At 39.5% G+C, this 26,646-nt stretch overlaps 1 protein-coding gene across 3 annotated transcripts in view; it reads right to left on the bottom strand.

Annotated features, from left to right (window-relative positions):
• The window catches only part of LOC128013632 (docking protein 6), a 111,963-nt gene that overhangs the window by 12,524 nt on the left and 72,793 nt on the right, over positions 1–26,646 (bottom strand). For all 3 annotated transcript variants that reach the window (XM_052596745.1, XM_052596747.1, XM_052596746.1), the window contains exons 5-7: positions 6,246–6,435; positions 5,830–5,968; positions 3,553–3,661 (exon numbers count right to left, since the gene is read on the bottom strand). In XM_052596745.1, the coding sequence (XP_052452705.1) occupies positions 3,553–3,661; positions 5,830–5,968; positions 6,246–6,435 (438 nt within the window). The remainder of the gene's footprint in view (positions 1–3,552; positions 3,662–5,829; positions 5,969–6,245; positions 6,436–26,646) is intronic.

Here is a 26,646-nt window from a genome sequence, read left to right on the forward strand (position 1 = left end):
TGCACCCCCTTTTCGGTGAAGGCCGGGGCTCGCAACAAGAAGGCCGGTCACTGTTGTCGTAGTACTACCCACTGGGAAAACGTACCAATACCAGTTGGAACAGGAACATGCGGAAGTCCCATCCTTCCTGAAAGAGGTTTTGGAAGCACTCACATATGTACAACCAAAAATGAGAGGTGATTGAAACTCTCTTATAAAATGGCAGAAAGTCTGTCAATACCGTGGTCTAAACACATATGGTCTATACACATGAAACCCAGCCCTCTATCATTTCTCACGGATTCCTCAAGTGAGAGCCTGGCACCAAACGTGGGATGCCGAGCGGATGGAGGAGCTTGACAGGGTCTACAATATGGACGCTCTGGAGCAGTTTTGGCAAGCTGACACTAAACCGGGCGTCTCTACTCATTTTAAGTGAGAACACAGGAGGATACTGGCTCCACACGAAGGCTATAGAATCTAGCGAATGTGTTGGGGGTCGCCCAGCCCTCTACTCTACAAATATCTGTTATGAGCCAGCTTCCAAGAGGATGCAACACTTCTTTCGGCCTGTTCCTGATATGCCAGGGTAATAGCATCCACTATCCAGAGGGCCATCCTCTGCTTAGAGATGTCATTCCCCTTCTTCCAGCCTTCGTAACAGACAAAGAGCTGATCTGAAGTCCTGAAGCTTTGTGTCCGGTCTTCGTACCATCACAAGGCTCGGACAGGACAAAGCAAAGCTAGGGCTAGATAGGCTTCCCTCTGGGGGTTAGGGCTCTGACGGTTGCCGTGACAACCGTGTCACCGCGGTGGTCATTTGCTACCAAGGTTCTCTACTGCCAACATCGGTAGTGCACTTGACGTCACAAACTACATAGCAAGCATAATACAAAGTTTTGTATATAAGTGTAATAAATGTAATAGTTGCAAGTCTAAGGCTACGGTAATTAACAAATTAACTCAAACACAGCGTTTCCTTTAGATTGTTAGATTTGAGCTCAGGAAAATACAGTTTATGCATTCAACAAATTAATTTAGTGTTGTGCGATGGATCTTGTTGGGAAAGCAAATACCACATCGCCGATCTGGAGTCATCTGCATTCATGTCACCCATCAGCGTTTGCACAAGTTCTCGTGAACGCAAACGCTGGCTGGTCAGGTTTGGTGAGGTTTTCTCCAAACTGGCCAAATACAAACGAGACTGCGATAAATAAAAGATGGTAACAAGAAATATGGCAACGATTCCTATTTCAAAGAGAGTGAGTGCAGATGAGGAGCTACTGAGCTTTCTTGGTGGCGGAAAAGTAAACCACGAAGCAACACAACCGCATTGTGACGGCTTTAGTTTGTCTAGTGTCTATACAGGAAATTTGAACTCCGTGTCAGTACCTCACAGACCGGATGGGGATTTATCATGTCTTGTCGGGCAGCTTCCAGTGTAGCATCATTGATTATAATGAGTATTTTGTCACGCTGCGTCGCTCGCGTCTGTTAGACAGAGTGTATTTAACTTTCTTATTTAGGCTACTTTATTGTTTAACTGCATTGTTTCTTTGATATATATTTTAGTGTTTTGCAGGTGGCGTTCAATGACAGAAGTGCTCAAATAAACACGAACAGACGAGTTAAATAGGATGTGATAGATGAGTGAGACAGTGCTGGGCTGATTTCTAGAGATGTGCATAAATATATATACATATATCCTGTATATAATACATATAAAATATATTACATGCATGCACAGTTTAAGTCAGATTTAATCACCTTTTTTGGTTATTCCATGAATTAACTGACCACGACACTGCTTGCACATAGTTTATTTCGCAGTTTGATATGAAAGGATATGCACAGAGGAAGCGCGCACCGGCGCCTTTGAGCACAGGACCGTTTCCGCACTCGCATAACTTGAACCTGATAATAAAGTCAAGTGGAGCGTGTGTCTGAAACATCTCCTGTTCAGTCATTCTGCGACTGAATAAATTCACTTCTTGTCATGAGAAAAAGTGACAGAAGCGGAGTATGGTCATCCCCGCCCCTATGTTAAATATTTTGAATATGTTAAACTGAAAAAAAAAAAATGATCGCCTTTGTTAACGAGCAAATTTTGACACCAATATATTATATATATATATATATATATATATATATATATATATATAATCATTATTTTTTTTATCAACACCATGCCACCGGCGGTTGTTGGTCCATGACTACCGTGGTGGTAAAAATCAGCCACCGTCACATCCCTACTGGAGGTAGCACTTACAGGTTTCACTACCTGATCCCTGAAGGGGGTAGTAGGAACCTTGGGCACATAGCCAGGCCAGGACCTCAGGATCTCCTGGGAGTCAGCTGGCTCAAACTCTAGGCACGATTCGTCAACCGAAAATGTGTGCAGGTCCCCTACCCTCTTGATGGAGGCCAATGCAGTCAGGAGCAGAGCTTTCATATAAAAAAAAAAAAAAAAAAAAAAAAGAAGTGTTAGCTCGACTGACTGCAAAGGCTCAAATGGGCCCTGCTGTGCTTTGAGCACTAGAGTCAGGTCCCAATGGGAGCTGTGGATGATTTGACCTTCTCGCCTCCTATGACCTGGTAAGCCACCACTGCTTAAGAGGCATACCACTAAAACTCCAAAAAAAAAAAAGGAGCAAAATGATGTGTTCGCTCAGCTCCGAAGCAAAAAACTGAATACGTGCCTTACCTGCTGCCTAGTTATACTCGCGCTGTGATCAGCGGCAGCTAGATGCAACCATTGCATGCCAATGTCCATTGGTTCATTTAGTTTCCACTCAAAGTGGATTGGTCTCTATAAGTGAGATCCCAATTTGTTGGTCATTACTGACGTGACGTCGAAAGTGACCGACTGAAAGGGAACAACATGGTGTGAAAGCCCCTATTGCTCTGAAAGCTCCTGGTTCCTGGTTGGAACGAAAAGAGCACCTTAAACACTCTGCTAAATGTCTGTTATTATGTTCCATGAAAGAAAGTCAAACTGGTTTGGAACAATATGAGGGTAAATAAATGAAATGTTCTGTAATGAAATGTAGTTATGAATGTATTTGTTGGAGAAACATCAGAAATGTTTTAATAAGCATGAACAGAGTAAGGTTCTGCTGACACAATTGTTTTAATTAGATTAACTCATCAGCTACTTTATGCAAATCCGCTCCCTATGCGGAACTCGGCTTTACTGGTATTTCAAGATCACTATGGAAACCTTCCATGCTTAATTTACGTTCACTTTAATTCTCATGGTGAATTAAATCCACCAGCTAAACTAATACAGAACTGCATTCAAACATTCATACAAAACACTTTTCACTCAAGGACTCCAAAAAGGCCAGCAGGATGTAAAAAAGCATGATATACACACAAATGTGTTGCAATATTAATGCTTTACTCAATCCCTGCATTGATTTATTTTACCCAAGCGAAAGGACCAGTGTTGCAAACCAATTTATAAATGTACCCAGTGGAGCTTCAGATGAAATCGTCACCCTCATAAGTACGACAGACATATAAAGATGGTGTTTTCACTGAGCTGTGGAGTGGGAAGGAGCTCTTTCTTACCTTGGTAATTGCAGATGTCTCCCACGCTGTTCTGACGCGTGATGTGGTGCCAGTAAGCGCTTCGCGGGAGAGATATCGACTTTGTTAATGTGCTCTCGTTTGGAAGAGTCTGTGATGCAGAGCAGAAAATCATTGGGTTACATTGGTTATATTTCCAGTCAAATCACTCGGAAAGGGCTTACACTGAGAAGATTTCAAAGACCGAGACTCTCCGGTAAACAGCACCCCTCCATTAGCCAGTTTTGATCATTACAGATGACAGGTGGAGTGTGATGTCATTACATCCTTTTAAAAAGAGCATTTATCATAGCATTTTAAGAGAATTTCATAATTCCGAACCAATAAAGACTCTTAGCAGGACTCTTGATCAAGATTTCAGAGCAAGCAGCATTTTTGGCAGGGATCCTGGATGGCGAGATCTGAGCGCAGGGCCATATGGTCAAGTCTCATCAGCCTCCACTGAAGGCCTTCGAGATGACAGCACAGATTCACTGCCAGCGAGGCAGCAGCACAGTCTAAATAGCGCAGAAAAGACCATCCACATCAGGCAACTGAACGATTCATCAGCCTCGCTAGCTTCAGGGGGTTCGGAGAAATAACCAAAATGTGCTTTCAATGACACGTTGATAGCCAAAATGGCAGGATAACATTTTAAGGCATTAGCGTTCAGAAGCTTTGAACACTGAAAAACTCCCGAGGCTGTTATTTCTGTCGTTATCTTGAAACTAAGATGAGTCTCAAAGCCATTTACATTTACATTTTATTCAAAGTGAATTCAACTGCATTGAAGGTATGCTTTTATCAGTATGCATATTCTTGGGATTCAAACTCTTGGCCTTCATGTTGTTAACGTCAAGCTCTACCGGTTGAGCCATAGGAACACATAAGTGCAGCATTTCTGAAGGTACTTGACCATTAGTGCAGTTCAGGATTATTTGACTGCAGCTGCTTTTCAAAGATGCCAGTGTTCTGTGACCTGGGTTTATAAAACATCACATACTGTGCACTGTGCAAGCAAGGAAGCGGGAAAACATACTTCGATAACTGGCAGAATCTTGACAGGGAAGCTGCAGTCCTGATATTCAATTACTGTATATTGTGCAGTGATAAAAGGTAGATTTTTAGGTTTTCTGATCTAAGACAATAATTAGTGCTGTCAAAATTAGCAATTAATCATGCAATAAATTTTTCCAGTTTACAGCGTTAAAAATATTTAATGCAGTTAACGCAGGGCCAAGGGCTAGGGTTGGCAGCCCCGCTCACAACTGCTGCTTCCATCTCTTTTTTTTTTTTTTTTTGATAAGAATAGCATTTATTTAAAGACATAACATCTCTACGGCCACATTAAAGGGGATACGTTTCAGACACACACTCCACTTCGCCTCAGCGACAGGTGCTAGTCAAATGAGTGCAGAAACGGTACAGGTGACGAGGCAACTTCAGTGTGACATCAGTTGTCTGGCCATATGTTAGTAAAAAAAAAAAGTTTTTGTCCTGTCAGCTGTCATACTGTGCTTGTAGTGCATGCACTACAATCGCATGCACAAATGTAATTTATGTAATTGTAATTATGTAATTTAATAAAATGCAAAATAAACTAGAATTATGCAATGTCATAGTTATACTGTCAATTAAGTTACTAAAAAGGTGATTAAAACTGCCTTACAACTATGCATGTATGTATATATTTGTTATATATGAGTCATTTTTAAGAAAGTGTGCCAGATCTGCCTCTCGTTTAGCAGTGGCCACCCCCAGCAGTCCACCCCCATACCCCCCCCCCCCCCCCAAATAAACTAAAATAAATAATAATAATAAAAACAAAGGGGGAAAAAATCTTACTGATCCCCAAATTTGTAGAGTAGCCTGTTTTGAGACCTAAACCTTGCTTATGATTTTTTGTTTTGTTTAAGGTCAGTAAAATCAATAGTTAAATGATAGAAGTGATTATTATTATTATTTTTATTATCATTATCATTATTATTATTATTATTAAGTATATTTAAAAAAAAATCATAAACATTTGTGTCACCTTAAAATTTTTTTTTAGAAATTTTATGGAAAATCAACTTTGAATCAGTAATGAAAAGTGAATTTTAAATTCACTAAAATAGACTGTAATGCCATTCATACAACAGTGGAGACTCATTTGTGAAATATGATTGCACTAACATTATGGAATAATACATATAGCACCATGTTGTAAAATATTAAATAAGAAATGCCTTTCTATCCAGTGTACCCTGTAGAATTATGGGACATCTATTTTTACTATACCTGGGAGCTCTTTTCCATCTCCATCATCATGCGTTCATGTTGCTCAGCGATGGACAATGTGGCAGAGTGAACTCTCTGATAGATCATCTCGCCTTCTCTGGTCTGGAACGTGAACAAACCCTCCCCTGTATCACACATCCTGTAAGAGCACAACACACACACACACACGCACATCCGTTAAGCAATTATAGCTTCTATTAGTCTGCAGTACACTCATGTTCTTGTCCTAATAGGCTGAACAGTAAGAGTAGGCTTTAAGGGCAGCCTGCAAGGGAAAGCATATGTTAAATGTTGAGCACCTTCATGAATCAGCGAATCAATATCCATAGCAGCAGAATCAGGACTATTTGATTTATGATGAAAACATCTTGTCAAACAAAAGCACTCCCAACTAGAATTGAATGTCGTTCACACACCTTCCAGACTCAAATGTGAACCAGGTCGAGTCTCTGCCGTATCTCCTCAGGGAGTTGAGCGGCCACATGACCAGCTTGACTCTGGCATTATGGATGTCCCAAAGGTAGATGTTCTCGTGGGTGATCTGCATCGTGCACTCTCCGTAGATATCCAGGTTTGGGGTCGGCATCAAGTAAACATTAAATCTTTCTGGAATAAAAAATGAATGTAAAAGTAATAAGTACTAATATTAACTAAAACAAAACAAAAAATTATATATAGATAATCAATCCTCATTTTAATTAAAGTAGATGTACTAAAATAACTAAAACTTGACTAAAAGCTAATAAAACAATATAAAAATTTATAAAAAATAAAAAATGACAAAACACGCAACAAACGGACCAAAACTTTACATTTTGAAATGAAAATGGAAAATATAAAAATAAAAAACGATAGGGGTGCGCGATAACAATCGACTGATATTTAATGCACATCTCGTCAGTAAAGCTGGTTCTCTAATTAATGGTAAATTTCATTGCAAATCAATGTTGATAATGAACGTGGATTTGTGCAGCTTGTCAGTTAACAACGGCTCTGTGTAGTAACAGCTGCTCTATGTGTAATCACACACCTGATGGAATTTACCGCTGATTAGAGAACCGGCTTTACTGACGAGATGCGCATTAATTATCGGACGATATTTATCGAGCACCACTAAAAAACGAATTAAAAATATTAATACAATTATAATTCTATCTTAATAATACTAAAGTAAGCATTGCAGATTGGGGGTTTGTTGAAAATAAAATAAAATAAAAATACTTGAAACCATTGAATAAATTAAAATTAAATAAAAAACTTAATTTGATCTCTTCAGATGCAGAAAACTTTGAACAAAGCTCACGGTTGAGGATGTACGTGTGTTTAGAATTGCAGTAAGATCAAATACAATTTGATTAAAAATGTATTTAATATAATATAAAATATTAAAATATTTAATTTCAGCTAATTAAAATACTAATTATAACATTTTTAATTAATTACATTTTAATTATATTATAAATGATGTATTAAATATTTATTGAAATTGTGTTTACAACACAATTTATTTGACATCTCCACATGTGATATCTTTACAAATATTTAAATAGAGGGAAAAATAGATAGGTAGTAGTTAGTAGTTTTAGTTTTTTTGTTTTTCATTGGCAAATCGATTACATCACTAAAAGTAGCTTTTATATATGAGATTGGAGCCATGGGGTCAAAAATATGCCGAATTTTTGCAAAAGTTAAATTTTTAATAATAAAAACTCTTGTAAGTAATTATTTTAAGAAAGTAGGTTGACAAAACTGAATGGTTGCCATAGTAGCCATTCATTTTTTGTCATCCTGCTTTTTAAATGAAGTAAATAACAACAACAGCAACTTACACTGACAGAAATGGCCAATGATTTATGTTAAAGAAAATTCATAACAGGGTAAATATAGTTTCTTTAACAGATAGGAAAAGGTTCCAGACTGCTGTTTGATCGACATTTCTTTTAATAATAATAAAATTACTTAAAAAAGGGCAACCACTGTGGCGGTAGAGTCCATTCGACTGTCATATTTACAGACATCTCAAACAGCTTTTATTTGGGCAGCAGAAAGATTCTGCTCTGCCTAAAGATGACAGAGAATTAAAGTTTATGGCTGGGAATCTCGAGCACATCTCAACAGAGCCATCTAACATGATTATTATTTTTCCGACGGACTATTTTCTCTTCTTGCATACGCGGCTCTTGCAGTGCACAAAGGTCAATAGATTGTTGCCATAGAGCCGCGGTTAAGCCAACCATGACTGGAGTAACCACATCATCACAATTAGCTCCAAAAAGACAAGGGTGCACTTCATAATCCAAATTAATAGTGCCTAATTATACCTAATGCTTCAAAATAAGCTATGTGTCTCTCCGGAGGAAGAGGCAATGTAATGTGGGGGCTATTTTAGGGATTGTGAAAATTAACTCTGATTTAATTATCGCAGCCCGCCGTTAGTGGGGTCTAATTGAAGCGCAAATGGGCAAACTCTCTGCTCGTTATTCCTCAGCTGTCGAACAGTGGAGAAATGATCATTTTGCTGACCTCCAGCTGATATAATCATATACACATGTGCTCTCGTTATGAAAACAAATCAATATTTCCCTGTCATTTGATTGAAAAGAATGTGATGATCACTCTATATGGTGTCTGCCGCAGCTTAATGCTTGAATGCTTTCGGCAGCACTTGGAGATGAACTGGTATTGATTTTCTGAATTATGTTTTAAAAAGCCCTCACATAAACACAGACACAACTCCGGCCATCTCGGACTGAAACAGTCTGATCCTGGAGGAGATGCAGATTCCTTAAATCAATGGTTCTCAATGTGTGGGTCAGGACGGTTTTATAGTCACAGAAAACATTACATTTAATTTAAAATCTCTCTGGAATAAAAAGTCATAAGCACCGCAGACTGCGGATTTGTTGGAATAAGATCAAATACAAATATAGCTGCAAGCAGCAATTACGGGGCCAAGCACTCCAACGGCAAATGTAGTAGCTAAGCATCGCATAAAGCATCACACCAAATACATTAATGAGCAATAACAGCAATTTTGGAATTATTGTATTTGAAATGGCAAAAAAAAAAAAAAAACACCAATACCACCTCTAGTAGCATGATTACTTGGTTTATCAAGCTTGACCAATAGGTGACACTGTTATAAAATCAATTTGGTGTACTCTGTGTGTCTTTTCAATGACACACACAAAGTTTGGTGTCAATATGCCAAAGCATTCCAGGGATACAGCCTCAAGTGTCATTTTCTCATTGTGCCTCAAATTCGTCGATGTGGTATGCGAAAACGGTTTTGTCTATCGACTCAAAAGCCATAACTTTGAGTCAGCATAGTCTGAAGATCATTTGATTCGAATTTGGTGAAAATCGGACCTACGGTTGATGAGGAGTTCGACAAAGTAGGTTTTCAACATAAATCAAAATGGCGGACCGGAAGTTCAGCTTACTATGGTATATTTGGTATCTATGTTATCGGCATAAACCAGGGAATATTTTGAGCCCAGTTCCATTCGAATGGGCTAATGCAATAAAAAGTTATTAGCATTTTTACAAGTGTAATTATTCATGGTTAATGAATGGTTTATTACTCTTGACCAATAGGTGGCGCTGTCACCAAATTTCTGTGGCATGGTCAGTGTGAGGTGGCGATGACACATACAAAATTTGGTGCAAATATGTCTAAGCGTTGCAGAGATACAGCCTCAAATGCATTTTGGCACCCTTCCAGCAAATTCGTTGATGCGCTAAATGAGAACCGTTACGTATATCGACACAAAATCCATAACATTTTGCCAGCATGGTCTGAAGATGATCCACGTCAAATTTGGTGAAAATCTGACTAACGGTCTAGGAGGAGTTCGAAAAAGTAAGTTTCAACATTAATCAAAATGGCGGACAGGAAGTTCAGCCAAATAAGGAAAACTTTGTATCTATGTTCTCGACTTGACCCAAGGAATCTAAAAAGACCAGCGTCATGTCAATAGCCAGATTTATTCAAAAGTTATTAGCCTTTATTTAAATTGAGTTATAACTGTTGACCACTAGGTGGCGGTGTTTCAAAATATTTTGAGTACCTTCAGGGGATGGTGTTGTTTGCACATTCTGAGTTTCGTAATATTACATCAATGCATTTGTTTAGTATTGCATTTTATTTCACAAAACTGTATTGAAGTCAATGATAATTTCATATTTTGTTCTATTATAGCGCCACCAAGAGGCTCAGTCCCACCATTTCTTTTTATGTGTGCTCAGAGTGAGCCCATACATATGTGTGTCAATTTTGGTGAAAATATCTCAATTCACTTCAGAGTTATAGACATTTATATGAAAAAGCACGTAAAAAATGACTGACTCTTGACTTTGATTGAATATTACTACACCTTACCATCAATATTTTGGCATTTGGGCATTGGCGTATAGCTATCGACCTATGTTTCCGAACTTCTGACGGTGGTTTCGTCTCGATCAGACAAGTGGTTTTGAAGATATAGCCAGATGTTTTTTAAGCGCTAAATCACAACGCTACACAAACCGTAAGGCGAAACCTAGCATGTTTGGTATCGTAGGACTCTGTAAGGTTTCAGGAGTCTAATTTGGTGAGTCTCGAGAAAATAAGTCGACCACACCCAAGGTTATAAGCATTTAAAAAAGGATGATCACCACTAGGTGGCGCTGTTTCGAAACTTCTCACACTCCTTCAGGACATTGTGCTGATGACCCATACCATGTTTCGTAACAATCCGTTGATGCGTTCTGAAAATACAGCATTTTAGCACAAAATTCAAAATGGCCGACAGTCAAAATGGCCGAGATGGTAAAATTGGATATCAGTCGACTCGGCATGTTGCCCTGAATCTAACAAGACCAATGTTATGATTTTTGGACAAACTGTTTAGAAGTTATAAGCAAAAATAGCAATTTTTCATATCTCCGGACCAGTAGGTGGCGCTGCGCCGAAACGCAGCAAGTAGCCTCAGGTCATGCTTGTTATGACATGTACCAGGGTTGGTCTGAATACGATAAATCGTTGCAGAGATACAGCCTTGCGACTGTTTTTCTAAGCGTTTCGTAAAATTTGTTTGAGCGTTTTTCGAAAACGGTTTGACGAATCAATTTGATTTGCATAACTTTTGGTCAGCACTGCCTGAAGATGATCTGGTTCAATTTTCGTGTGAATCAGACAAACCGTCTAGGACGAGTTCGAAAAAGTAGGTTTTTCAAAGAATTCAAAATGGCGGCCATATTTCTATGACGGAAAATGACGTCATAGGATGCAATCGAATCGGCATGAGCTCAGAAATCAGAGGAAAAAAGATTTTTGTTGATTGGCCTTAGGGTTAAAAAGTTATTAACAAAATAAAAGTGAAACTTTGGACAGTTGGTGGCGCTAGAGGCAATGTATTAGACCCACCAAAATTGGTGTACTTAATGTTGGCACTGTCCTCTATCAGAATGTCAAACCATTACAACTTTCCCGCATTTGGTTCTATGGGCTGCCATAGACTCCCAGTCGGAAGAATAATAATAATAAATATAGCTGCAAGCAGCAATTACGGGGCCAAGCACTCCAACGGCAAATGTAGGAGCTAAGCATCGCATGAAGCATCCCACCAAATTCATTAATGAGCAATAACAGCAATTTTGGAATTATTGTAATTGAAATGGCAAAAAAAAATCATAATACCACCTCTAGTAGCATGATTACTTGGCTTATCAAGCTTGACCAATAGGTGGCACTGTTATAAAATCAATTTGGTGTACTCTGTGTGACTTGACACACACAAAGTTTGGTGTCAATATGCCAAAGCATTCCAGGGATACAGCCTCAAGTGTCATTTTCTCATTGTGCCTCAAATTCGTCGATGTGGTATGCGAAAACGGTTTTGTCTATCGACTCAAAAGCCATAACTTTGAGTCAGCATAGTCTGAAGATCATTTGATTCGAATTTGGTGAAAATCGGACCTACGGTTGATGAGGAGTTCGACAAAAAAGGTTTTCAACATAAATCAAAATGGCGGACCGGAAGTTCAGCTTACTATGGTATATTTGGTATCTATGTTATCGGCATAAACCAGGGAATATTTTGAGCCCAGTTCCATTCGAATGGGCTAATGCAATAAAAAGTTATTAGCATTTTTACAAGTGTAATTATTCATGGTTAATGAATGGTTTATTACTCTTGACCAATAGGTGGCGCTGTCACCAAATTTCTGTGGCATGGTCAGTGTGAGGTGGCGATGAAACATACAAAATTTGGTGCAAATATGTCAAAGCGTTGCAGAGATACAGCCTCAAATGCATTTTGGCACCCTTCCAGCAAATTCGTTGATGCGCTAAATGAGAACTGTTTCGTATATCGACACGAAATCCATAACTTTTTGCCAGCATGGTCTGAAGATGATTCACGTCAAATTTGGTGAAAATTGGACTAACGGTCTAGGAGGAGTTCGAAAAAGTAGGTTTTCAACATTAAGCAAAATGGCGGACAGGAAGTATGGCCAATTTTCACATAATTGGTATCAATGCTCTAGGCATGACCCACAGAATATAGCGAGACCATTTTAATTTTAATAGACTAATTTATTCAAAAGTTATTAGCATTTATGTGATATTTCATTATAACTATTGGCCACAAGGTGGCGCTGCCACCAAACTTTTTGAGTACCTTCAGGGCATGGAGCCGAATATTTTTGTAATTATTTGCGAAACGATACAATGCTGCGTTCAAAAAATACAGCATTTTAAATCATAATTCAAAATGGCCGACGCCTAAAATGGCCGACACAGGAAAATTGGATATCATTTGACTCGACATGACTCACTGAATCTAAAGAGACCAGTTGTGTGATTTTTGGCCAAACCATTCAGTAGTTATAAGCCAAAATATGCATTTTTCATATCTCCTGACCACTAGGTGGCGCTGTGTCGAAACACTGCAGGTAGTCTCAGTTCATGCTTGTTATAACACACGCCAAGTTTGGTCTCAATATGACAAACCGTTGCCGGGATATAGCCTCACGTGCATGTTTGCGTGCTTTTCGTCAAATTTGTTTACGTGTCATTCGACAATAGTTGGACGAATCAACTTGAATTCCATAACTTTTTGCCAGCATGGTCTGAAGATGATCTGAGCCAATTTTCGTGGCTATCGGACTAACCGTCTAGGACGAGTTTGAAAAAGTAGGTTTTTCGAATAATTGAAAATAGCGAAAAAACTAAACCTTGCGATTTTTGAAATTTGGGGTTCATTCGACTTGGCATGAGCCAAGGTTTCAGAGGAAAAAAGAATTTCCATTTTCTGGCTTACGGTTCAAAAGTTATTAGCATACAAACATTGAAAGTTTGGACAAGTGGTGGCGCTAGAGAGTAGGAGTTAGAGGCTTTAAATTTGCTATAGTTAATGTTGGGACTGTCCTCTATCAGTGTGCCAAATTATACAACTTTCCCGCAAACGGTTCTATGGGCTGCCATAGACTTGCGGCGGAAGAAGAAGAAGAATAAATATAGCTGCAAGCAGCAATTACGGGGCCAAGCACTCCAACGGCAAATGTAGGAGCTAAGCATCGCATGAAGCATCACACCAAATACATTAATGAGCAATAACTGCAATTTTGGAATTATTGTATTTGAAATGGCAAAAAAAAAAAAAAAACAATACCACCTCCAGTAGCATGATTACTTGGCTTATCAAGCTTGACCAATAGGTGGCACTGTTATAAAATCAATTTGGTGTACTCTGTGTGACTTTTCAATGACACACACAAAGTTTGGTGTCAATATGCCAAAGCATTCCAGGGATACAGCCTCAAGTGTCATTTTCTCATTGTGCCTCAAATTCGTCGATGTGGTATGCGAAAACGGTTTTGTCTATCGGCTCAAAATCCATAACTTTGAATCAGTATAGCCTGAAGATCATTTGATTCGAATTTGGTGAAAATCGGACATACGGTTGATCAGGAGTTCGAAAAAGTATGTTTTCAACATAAATCAAAATGGCGGACCGGAAGTTCAGCTTACCGTGGTATATTTGGTATCTATGTTATCGGCATAAGCCAGGGAATATTTTGAGCCCAGTTTCCTTCAAATAGGCTAATGCATTAAAAAGTTCTTAGAATTTTAAAAAGTGTAATTACTCATGGTTAATGAATGGTTTATTACTCTTGACCAATAGGTGGCGCTGTTACCAAATTTATGTGGCATGGTCAGTGTGAGGTGGCGATGACACATACAAAGTTTGGTGCAAATATGTCAAAGTGTTGCAGAGATACAGCCTCAAATGCATTTTGGCACCCTTCCAGCAAATTCGTTGATGCGCTAAATGAGAACCGTTACGTATATCGACACAAAATCCATAACTTTTTGCCAGCATGGTCTGAAGATGATGCACGTCAAATTTGGTGAAAATTGGGCTAACGGTCTAGGAGGAGTTCGAAAAAGTAGGTTTTCAACATTAAGCAAAATGGCGGACAGGAAGTAAGGCCAATTTTCACATTATTGGTATCAATACTCTCGGCATGACCCACAGAATATAGCGAGACCATTTTAATTTTTATAGACTAATTTATTCAAAAGTTATTAGCATTTATGTGATATTTCATTATAACTATTGGCCACAAGGTGGCGCTGCCACCAAACTTTTTGAGTACCTTTAGGGCATGGAGCCGAATATTTTTGTAATTATTTGCGAAACGATACGATGCTGCGTTCAAAAAATACAGCATTTTAAATCATAATTCAAAATGGCCGACGCCTAAAATGGCCGACACAGGAAAATTGGATATCATTTGACTCGACATGACTCACTGAATCTAAAGAGACCAGTTGTGTGATTTTTGGCCAAACCATTCAGTAGTTATAAGCCAAAATATGCATTTTTCATATCTCCTGACCACTAGGTGGCGCTGTGTCGAAACACTGCAGGTAGTCTCAGTTCATGCTTGTTATAAGACACGCCAAGTTTGGTCTCAATATGACAAACCGTTGCCGGGATATAGCCTCACGTGCATGTTTGCGTGCTTTTCGTCAAATTTGTTTACGTGTCATTCGACAACAGTTGGACGAATCAACTTGAATTCCATAACTTTTTGCCAGCATGGTCTGAAGATGATCTGAGCCAATTTTCGTGGCAATCGGACTAACCGTCTAGGACGAGTTCGAAAAAGTAGGTTTTTCGAATAATTGAAAATAGCGAAAAAACTAAACCTTGCGATTTTTGAATTTTGGGGTTCATTTGACTTGGCATGAGCCAAGGATTCAGAGGAAAAAAGAATTTCCACTTTCTGGCTTACGGTTCAAAAGTTATTAGCATACAAACATTGAAAGTTTGCACAAGTGGTGGCGCTAGAGAGTAGGAGATAGAGACTTCAAATTTGCTATAGTTAATGTTGGGACTGTCCTCTATCAGTGTGCCAAATTATACAACTTTCCCGCAATCGGTTCTATGGGCTGCCATAGACTTGCGGCGGAAGAAGAAGAAGAAGAAGAAGAATAATAAATATAGCTGCAAGCAGCAATTACGGGGCCAAGCACTCCAACGGCAAATGTAGTAGCTAAGCATTGCATAAAGCATCACACCAAATACATTAATGAGCAATAACAGCAATTTTGGAATTATTGTATTTGAAATGGCAAAAAAAAAAAAACACCAATACCACCTCTAGTAGCATGATTACTTGGTTTATCAAGCTTGACCAATAGGTGACACTGTTATAAAATCAATTTGGTGTACTCTGTGTGACTTTTCAATGACACACACAAAGTTTGGTGTCAATATGCCAAAGCATTCCAGGGATACAGCCTCAAGTGTCATTTTCTCATTGTGCCTCAAATTCGTCGATGTGGTATGCGAAAACGGTTTTGTCTATCGACTCAAAATCCATAACTTTGAATCAGTATAGCCTGAAGATCATTTGATTCGAATTTGGTGAAAATCGGACATACGGTTGATGAGGAGTTCGAAAAAGTATGTTTTCAACATAAATCAAAATGGCGGACCGGAAGTTCAGCTTACCGTGGTATATTTGGTATCTATGTTATCGGCATAAGCCAGGGAATATTTTGAGCCCAGTTTCCTTCAAATAGGCTAATGCATTAAAAAGTTATTAGCATTTTAAAAAGTGTAATTACTCATGGTTAATGAATGGTTTATTACTCTTGACCAATAGGTGGCGCTGTTACCAAATTTATGTGGCATGGTCAGTGTGAGATGGCGATGACACATACAAAGTTTGGTGCAAATATGTCAAAGTGTTGCAGAGATACAGCCTCAAATGCATTTTGGCACCCTTCCAGCAAATTCGTTGATGCGCTAAATGAGAACCGTTACGTATATCGACACAAAATCCATAACTTTTTGCCAGCATGGTCTGAAGATGATGCACGTCAAATTTGGTGAAAATTGGGCTAACGGTCTAGGAGGAGTTCGAAAAAGTAGGTTTTCAACATTAAGCAAAATGGCGGACAGGAAGTAAGGCCAATTTTCACATTATTGGTATCAATACTCTCGGCATGACCCACAGAATATAGCGAGACCATTTTAATTTTAATAGACTAATTTATTCAAAAGTTATTAGCATTTATGTGATATTTCATTATAACTATTGGCCACAAGGTGGCGCTGCCACCAAACTTTTTGAGTACCTTCAGGGCATGGAGCCGAATATTTTTGTAATTATTTGCGAAACGATACGATGCTGCGTTCAAAAAATACAGCATTTTAAATCATAATTCAAAATGGCCGACGCCTAAAATGGCCGACACAGGAAAATTGGATATCATTTGACTCGACATGACTCACTGAAACTAAAGAGACCAGTTGTGTGATTTTTGGCCAAACCATTCAGTAGTTATAAGCCAAAATATGCATTTTTCATATCTCCTGACCACTAGGTGGCGCTGTGTCGAAACACTGCAGGTAGTCTCAGTTCATGCTTGTTATAACACACGCCAAGTTTGGTCTCAATATGACAAACTGTTGCCGAGATATAGCCTCACGTGCATTTTTCCGTGCATTTCGTCAAATTTGTTTACGTGTCATTCGACAACGGTTGGACGAATCAACTTGAATTCCATAACTTTTTGCCAGCATGGTCTGAAGATGATCTGAGCCAATTTTCGTGGCAATCGGACTAACCGTCTAGGACGAGTTCGAAAAAGTAGGTTTTTCGAATAATTGAAAATAGCGAAAAAACTAAACCTTGCGATTTTTGAATTTTGGGGTTCATTCGACTTGGCATGAGCCAAGGATTCAGAGGAAAAAAGAATTTCCATTTTCTGGCTTACGGTTCAAAAGTTATTAGCATACAAACATTGAAAGTTTGGACAAGTGGTGGCGCTAGAGAGTAGAAGATAGAGACTTCAAATTTGCTATAGTTAATGTTGGGACTGTCCTCTATCAGTGTGCCAAATTATACAACTTTCCCGCAATCGGTTCTATGGGCTGCCATAGACTTGCGGCGGAAGAAGAAGAAGAATAATAATAATAACGCCAACGAAAACAATAGGTGCCTACGCACCTTCGGTGCTTGGCCCCTAAATATAGCTGCAAGCAGCAATTACGGGGCCAAGCACTCCAACGGCAAATGTAGGAGCTAAGCATGGCATGGAGCATCACACCAAATGCATTAATGAGCAATAACAGTAATTTTGGAATTATTGTAATTGAAATGGCAAAAAAAAAAATCATAATACCACCTCTAGTAGCATGATTACTTGGCTTATAAAGTTTGACCAATAGGTGGCACTGTTATGAAATCAATTTGGTGTACTCTGTTTGACTTTTCAATGACACACACAAAGTTTGGTGTTAATATGCCACAGCATTCCAGAGATGCAGCCTCAAGTGTCATTTTGTCATTGTGTTTCAACTTCGTCGCTTTGGTATGCGAAAACGGTTTTGTCTATCGACACAAAATCCATAACTTTGTGTCAACATAGTCTGAAGATCATCTGATTCGAATTTGGTGAAAATTGGACATACGGTTCATGAGGAGTTCGAAAAAGTAGGTTTTCCACATAAATCAAAATGGTGGACCGGAACTTCAGTAAACACTGGCATATTTGGTATCTATGTTATCGGCATAAGCCAGGGAATATTTTGAGCCCAGTTTCGTTGCAATAGGCTAATGGACTAAAAAGTTATTAGCATTTTAAAAAGTGTAATTACTCATGGTTAATGAATGGTTTATTACTCTTGACCAATAGGTGGCGCTGTTACCAAATTTATGTGGCATGGTCAGTGTGAGGTGGCGATGACACATACAAAGTTTGGTGCAAATATGTCAAAGTGTTGCAGAGATACAGCCTCAAATGCATTTTGGCACCCTTCCAGCAAATTCGTTGATGCGCTAAATGAGAACCGTTACGTATATCGACACAAAATCCATAACTTTTTGCCAGCATGGTCTGAAGATGATTCACGTCAAGTTTGGTGAAAATTGGGCTAACGGTCTAGGAGGAGTTCGAAAAAGTAGGTTTTCAACATTAAGCAAAATGGCGGACAGGAAGTAAGGCCAATTTTCACATTATTGGTATCAATACTCTCGGCATGACCCACAGAATATAGCGAGACCATTTTAATTTTAATAGACTAATTTATTCAAAAGTTATTAGCGTTTATGTGATATTTCATTATAACTATTGGCCACAAGGTGGCGCTGCCACCAAACTTTTTGAGTACCTTCAGGGCATGGAGCCGAATATTTTTGTAATTATTTGCGAAACGATACGATGCTGCGTTCAAAAAATACAGCATTTTGAAACATAATTCAAAATGGCCGACGCCTAAAATGGCCGACACAGGAAAATTGGATATCATTCGACTCGACATGACTCACTGAATCTAAAGAGACCAGTTGTGTGATTTTTGGCTAAACCATTCAGTAGTTATAAGACAAAATATGCATTTTTCATATCTCCTGACCACTAGGTGGCGCTGTGTCGAAACACAGCAGGTAGTCTCAGTTCATGCTTGTTATAACACACGCCAAGTTTGGTCTCAATATGACAAACCGTTGCCGGGATATAGCCTCACGTGCATGTTTGCGTGCTTTTCGTCAAATTTGTTTACGTGTCATTCGACAACAGTTGGACGAATCAACTTGAATTCCATAACTTTTTGCCAGCATGGTCTGAAGATGATCTGAGCCAATTTTCGTGGCAATCGGACTAACCGTCTAGGACGAGTTCGAAAAAGTAGGTTTTTCGAATAATTGAAAATAGCGAAAAAACTAAACCTTGCGATTTTTGAATTTTAGGGTTCATTCGACTTGGCCTGAGCCAAGGATTCAGAGGAAAAAAGAATTTCCATTTTCTGGCTTACGGTTCAAAAGTTATTAGCATAGAAACATTGAAAGTTTGGACAAGTGGTGGCGCTAGAGAGTAGGAGTTAGAGGCTTCAAATTTGCTATAGTTAATGTTGGGACTGTCCTCTATCAGTGTGCCAAATTATACAACTTTCCCGCAAACGGTTCTATGGGCTGCCATAGACTTGCGGCGGAAGAAGAAGAAGAAGAAGAATAATAATAACGCCAACGAAAACAATAGGTGCCTACGCACCTTCGGTGCTTGGCCCCTAAATATAGCTGCAAGCAGCAATTACGGGGCCAAGCACTCCAACGGCAAATGTAGGAGCTAAGCATGGCATGAAGCATCACACCAAATACATTAATGAGCAATAACAGTAATTTTGGAATTATTGTAATTGAAATGGCAAAAAAAAAATCATAATACCACCTCTAGTAGCATGATTACTTGGCTTATAAAGTTTGACCAATAGGTGGCACTGTTATGAAATCAATTTGGTGTACTCTGTTTGACTTTTCAATGACACACACAAAGTTTGGTGTTAATATGCCACAGCATTCCAGAGATGCAGCCTCAAGTGTCATTTTGTCATTGTGTTTCAACTTCGTCGCTTTGGTATGCGAAAACGGTTTTGTCTATCGACACAAAATCCATAACTTTGTGTCAACATAGTCTGAAGATCATCTGATTCGAATTTGGTGAAAATTGGACATACGGTTCATGAGGAGTTCGAAAAAGTAGGTTTTCCACATAAATCAAAATGGTGGACCGGAACTTCAGTAAACACTGGCATATTTGGTATCTATGTTATCGGCATAAGCCAGGGAATATTTTGAGCCCAGTTCCGTTGCAATAGGCTAATGGACTAAAAAGTTATTAGCATTTTAAAAAGTGTAATTACTCATGGTTAATGAATGGTTTATTACTCTTGACCAATAGGTGGCGCTGTTACCAAATTTATGTGGCATGGTCAGTGTGAGGTGGCGATGACACATACAAAGTTTGGTGCAAATATGTCAAAGTGTTGCAGAGATACAGCCTCAAATGCATTTTGGCACCCTTCCAGCAAATTCGTTGATGCGCTAAATGAGAACCGTTACGTATATCGACACAAAATCCATAACTTTTTGCCAGCATGGTCTGAAGATGATTCACGTCAAATTTGGTGAAAATTGGGCTAACGGTCTAGGAGGAGTTCGAAAAAGTAGGTTTTCAACATTAAGCAAAATGGCGGACAGGAAGTAAGGCCAATTTTCACATTATTGGTATCAATACTCTCGGCATGACCCACAGAATATAGCGAGACCATTTTAATTTTAATAGACTAATTTATTCAAAAGTTATTAGCGTTTATGTGATATTTCATTATAACTATTGGCCACAAGGTGGCGCTGCCACCAAACTTTTTGAGTACCTTCAGGGCATGGAGCCGAATATTTTTGTAATTATTTGCGAAACGATACGATGCTGCGTTCAAAAAATACAGCATTTTGAAACATAATTCAAAATGGCCGACGCCTAAAATGGCCGACACAGGAAAATTGGATATCATTCGACTCGACATGACTCACTGAATCTAAAGAGACCAGTTGTGTGATTTTTGGCCAAACCATTCAGTAGTTATAAGCCAAAATATGCATTTTTCATATCTCCTGACCACTAGGTGGCGCTGTGTCGAAACACAGCAGGTAGTCTCAGTTCATGCTTGTTATAACACACGCCAAGTTTGGTCTCAATATGACAAACCGTTGCCGGGATATAGCCTCACGTGCATGTTTGCGTGCTTTTCGTCAAATTTGTTTACGTGTCATTCGACAACAGTTGGACGAATCAACTTGAATTCCATAACTTTTTGCCAGCATGATCTGAAGATGATCTGAGCCAATTTTCGTGGCAATCGGACTAACTGTCTAGGACAAGTTCGAAAAAGTAGGTTTTTCGAATAATTGAAAATAGCGAAAAAACTAAACCTTGCGATTTTTGAATTTTAGGGTTCATTCGACTTGGCCTGAGCCAAGGATTCAGAGGAAAAAAGAATTTCCATTTTCTGGCTTACGGTTCAAAAGTTATTAGCATACAAACATTGAAAGTTTGGACAAGTGGTGGCGCTAGAGAGTAGGAGTTAGAGGCTTCAAATTTGCTATAGTTAATGTTGGGACTGTCCTCTATCAGTGTGCCAAATTATACAACTTTCCCGCAAACGGTTCTATGGGCTGCCATAGACTTGCGGCGGAAGAAGAAGAAGAAGAAGAATAATAATAACGCCAACGAAAACAATAGGTGCCTACGCACCTTCGGTGCTTGGCCCCTAATAATAATAATAATAAGAACGCCAACAAAAACAATAGGTGCCTCGCACCTTCGGTGCTTGGCCCCTAATAAAATAATGTATACAATTAAAACCATTAAATTAAAATACAATTACATTTCTAATTTGATATTATAAAAAGAAATACATTTGTTGATTTAACTATTTGCAACAACAACATGCATATAATGTGACAAGATAATATATAAAATATATTCCTAATAAACTATAATATATTTAAATTCAATAATGCTTCGAGATTGTTATTATAGTCTTTATTTAATATAAATAAATAGAAACTATTTGATATTATATAGTTTTTATATTTAATATAAAATTAATAATACATATTTGTATATTTAATTATAAAAAAATATGAAAATAAAACGTCCATACACTTAATATTATATATTTATATATCATGAAAAAATTATATTTTTGTATATATATAAAAATAAAAATAAATAAAACTATACATATAATTTTGAGTAGTTAAGAATTTTAATGTATGTTTTTTGAGGATAAAACATTCCTCATATCTTTTTTGTTGATGCAAATTCACCTGTCAATTGGAAGATACTAGCCAATGTCAGACACCAAACACCAAATGCAAATATATATATAATATTTTTTATTTTATTTTTTTTATTCAACAGGGAACAATCCTGGTACTGTGTTGGGTTATCACCTGATGTGAAGAGTCCTGAAGTGACACCCTTTTAGACCCTTTGCTTTAATTTAACCGTTTGGCCACACACTGCTTCATTCATTCCAGGAAAAAAAAAAGGATTGCATCCGCTAAAGATTCTCACTCATTCTCTTAAGCGTTTTCTCTCAGAGGTTCCACACGCATTCATCCTGCTTTTCTTCTGCGCCATAATCTCATCCATCTCTATGACAAGCTTCATTATGGGCTGATGCTCTGATGCACGGCGGTGCCCATTAGCGCTTAGTAAAGAACCTTGGCCTGAGAAGATCATTTATAAACATGAGAACAGACCTGGAGGGACTGTGTTTAACAAACACATTTGGACCCTGTAATCGAATCATTTAGGCTGTTGTAACGACATTGAGTTTTACATAGTAATTAACTCAAATGATATATAGGGAATTTGAATAATTAATCAAGAATTTGATTAATATATATCTCAGATGACAGTTACATTTAATTTTATTGATTATGAAAAATAGCTCAATTGCCAATACCAATACTAATCACAGGGCACTGTAATTTACTCATTAATATGTCAATATTACATTCTTCATATCAATTATTGTGATATCTCTTACTATAAATTACTGCAGATCAAACCGTGGTATGTCCTGCACACCACTGTAGACTTATCAATTTTCAATAAAGTTATCACGCCTTATAATTCAAGGAAAAGTATTCTCTGGCCATGAAAATATTATCCTATCCTTATGATAAATTTAGTTTCTAAATTTAGAGCTTGTAGCTAAAGACCAAAACATTTCAGTGACTCGTAATGTGAGTGGGGTGGAGTCCAGGCCAATCGTCAGTATATGGTTTTTTAATAATTAAACTAGTAATACATCAAACTACAAAATCACACAGAGTAAATATGCGTACGACAATACAAACAGTAAGCTTTATACAATACATAACGAATCCAAATAAAAGAGAGAGAGAGAGAGAGAGAGAGAGAGAGAGAGAGAGAGAGAGAGAGAGAGAGAGAGAGAGAGAGAGAGAGAGAGAGAGAGAGAGAGAGAGAAAATAGAATGGGATCACATAAGGAGCTCAGGTATGAAAATCATAGTCAGTAACTTTTAGAAGCCAACAACAAATCAGATCATAACAACACTTTAAAGCAGCATTTAAATCTCCATAGAGAAAGTGATACTTGCAAAAGGTGTCCCATGTGAGTGGCGTGAGATCGGCGTCGAGCTTGTGAGCTTTACGCACTGTTCCCGTTGAAACAGCCATGTGCCATGAAACGGAGGCCATGTGACGCGCGTGCACGCTGCGCTTGGCGTGAGCGTGGAGCACGTGGTCCTTTGTTCTGTCCTCGCGCGGTATTTGAAAGGTTCAACAAACATTGTTCCAGAATTCGTCTTCCTTGCGTGGAGAGGCGAATAGTTTAATAAACTTAGTAAAGAAAAGAAAAGAAAACGAACGAAACGAAAGCTTCCAAAGGAGCCATTAAAATGGCTTTCCTCTCCTCAGTCCGTGTGCTGAGGGGGTGGTGAACTGAGCGCGGCCCGAGGCCGCGCGGAGCGACGTGTCCGAGAACGGGAAGAAGAGAAAGAAGAGCGCAAGAAGAGCGACGAAGAGGACAAGAGAGGAGGGTAGACCTTGTTTGGTCAATTCTTATAGCTTGAAATAGTTCACGCCCATTTTCGAGGGAGCATCCAATGAATGTCCGCGATCTGAAGCGGAGGGAAAGTTCCTTTGTCTCGGTTGAGACAAACCCCTGATGATTTAGGGCCTGTCCGATTTCATCAGGAATATTAAAGCAAGTTCATTATTCCAGATTAAATACATTTTTCATTACTTTGCTCTAGATAAATGGGTCTGTCAAAGCATGACGATTAGAACAAGACTAGACATAATATATATATGACCAAAGATCTAATTTTTAGATCGAATTACACATTTAAAGATTTGTTTAACACATGATAACACTGCAGATGTTGGGAAACATCTAAATGTACCAAAAGGGAATACGTAATACATTTATAAAACATGAAAACAGAAAGTTAATGAATACATTCCATAGAATGCATTGTTCAAAAGAAGCCAGTGACTTGGCTTCTCTCCTGTCCTGTGTGGTCGTAAACTTTACGACCTGCAAAAGTGGGGGTTGCAGAAGCATGGCTCTCTTTGAGGAAGTTAAAGTGAGGAAAGACATTTCCTAAAGTATAAGCTTGCAACTTATACTTTTCACATAACAAGGATTAACCATTTTATGCAATCCATAAACATAATTAAAATACATAATAATAAAATGAAAGTAAGGAACTTATACGAAAAGTTCCTTTGTCTCCAGTGTTGGAAGAATTTGGGTTGGGGGTTTTCGTTTCTTCTTTGAAGCTCGCATGGGCATCGTAAATAGTTTAAGTCCAGCCAGGCTGGCATTTAGTACCAACAGTCTGAATTTATAAAACAGAATTTAACCCATGAATCGCTGACCTGCATATCTGTTACATCTCCCCCTTTACGTCAGATGAAGTCCCTGTGTGGACATCATCGGACGGCAATCATCCCGGATGGGCAGATGACAGGTGAATCGTGATGGTCATGCAGCAGGTGGGTCATGATGACAGGTGGTTCCTGAAGCTGAGGATTCAGCTTGGTGAGGTTCGGTATTGTCTTTGACTTTGCGTCCCTTTTCCGGGGATTCCATCGGAGACCTCCAGCCACAGTTGTCGTGAGTTTGGCTGTAGAGGTTTGCATCTCGTTGAGTATCCTGTATAGGATGAAGGTCACGCCAAGAGTCAGGGCGGGACCAATGACGGTGGAGATGCACCGTGCAGTGTCGGCAGCAGTCCAGGCTAGGACCGCAGATGACTGGTTCAGAATGGGCTGTCGAGACAGTGCTTGGAGGGCTGTATCGACAGGAGTAATGTCAATGTGTTGGGTGGTACCTTTCAGTACTTGGTCCAGCAGGTTGGCACGGGTGGCGGTGTCATGCTGGTCGTAGGTCAGCATAGCTGAGCGCACAGGAGTGTTGACGAGCCATCTGTTACCCACAATCTCTGCTTGCGTTTCTGTGACTTGTGTACGAGGCTTGGCTTCGGCAGGGCAGCGCGTATCGCTGACCCAGGGTTGCAGCTCGCAGATTCCTTCAGAGTTGTGTCTGAGGAAGGGTTTGCTAAGGCAGAGATAATGAATGTTTTTGGTTAAAGTACACATGTGCATGTTTGGGGCCAGGTACAGCTGTGTGTCGCTTTCGTGGTAGGCCACCACATTTGGAATGTGTGTTTTGGTGTGGGTGTTGCTCTTCCACATCCTGACACTGACAATGTCTTTAGGTCTGTAGACTTGGCTTGACTCGCTGATGAGTTGGTTCAGGAGCACGTTCACTTCTCTCTGTTTGGGGTTTACGTGCCGTAGGAAGGCGCTATCCAGAGAGTTGGCCAGGTGTATTTGTAGCAGGTCAGCTGGCATGGTGATGGCGTAAGACAGCACAGTTAACACAAGGCTTAAAGATATCATGTACGGTGGGGTTTTACTCGTGGTTAGGCTGTCATTGGAGGAGCTAACCTCCCACAGCATGGCTGTTGTTAATGCTGTAAACAGCTGAGTCTGGGTAAAGTCCTTCTGGAAGACAGTAAACAGTGGTTTCGAGGAGTTTACAGTCTGGTTCGCTGCATTGACACTGGACATAACAATGTTAAACATTCTGGTGGCAGCAGCGGCTCTAAGCAAAGCTCCCGGGAACTGTTTGGAGCGGTGGTGGTGTCCACCTAACTCCATTTGTGTAACCGTCACTTTCTCATATTGGCTGAACAGGTGTTTGACATCGGCCTCAGTGTGAGTGAGGGAGTCCTCTCTCCATCGGAACCTTGTACAGCTGTATTCGGTTACAGTGCTGGGGTAGTGTGCCCTGTCATCGGTAGTCAGGAGTCTCAGCGGTTTTCTCGGTGGCAGCTGTCCTCTCTTTGGCTGACAGCACGGCACGGCAAACCACAGCAGCATCCTGGTACAGATAATAGGGAGAGAGAGAGAGAAAGGGGAGAAAGAAACAAACAAGGCCTGTCTTTGGTTGGACAGGACAGTCTCTTTGCTTCGTGGGCGGCGACTGGGTTTAGCTCGCCCTCGCCCATGTTTTGCCACATCTTGCTGCTGGCATGACGCTTGCCTCAGTGTTGTGTCAGTGGCTCTGGTGCTGCGTGGTGCAGCACATGCTGCGTCATGGAAATATATTGGCAGTATCCCCCTTTTGCTCCGTGGCATTACACGCCCTGGCATTGTGATGTCAGACGGTGCACAACCCACAATATTGTTCTGTGCACGCAGCATGGTTTGTGTATCATGCAGTGGTCTGGGGCTTTGGTTGTCAGTGACTGTAGACTGGTTGCCAGGGTGGATGGAGGGGTCTGAGAGGTGGTAAAACAAAGTCATTATCAAGGTTTCAGAAGCCCGCATGTCCGCTATGTTGGTCTGTGTAGACAACGGAGCCTGCGTAAGCGATTCTGAGGTAGGCAGTTTAGCTAGTAAAGTTCTTGTGCTGTGTGTAATCACTTC

Source organism: Carassius gibelio, chromosome B24 (genome assembly GCF_023724105.1).
Source record: "Carassius gibelio isolate Cgi1373 ecotype wild population from Czech Republic chromosome B24, carGib1.2-hapl.c, whole genome shotgun sequence".
NCBI classification, from domain to species: domain Eukaryota; kingdom Metazoa; phylum Chordata; class Actinopteri; order Cypriniformes; family Cyprinidae; genus Carassius; species Carassius gibelio.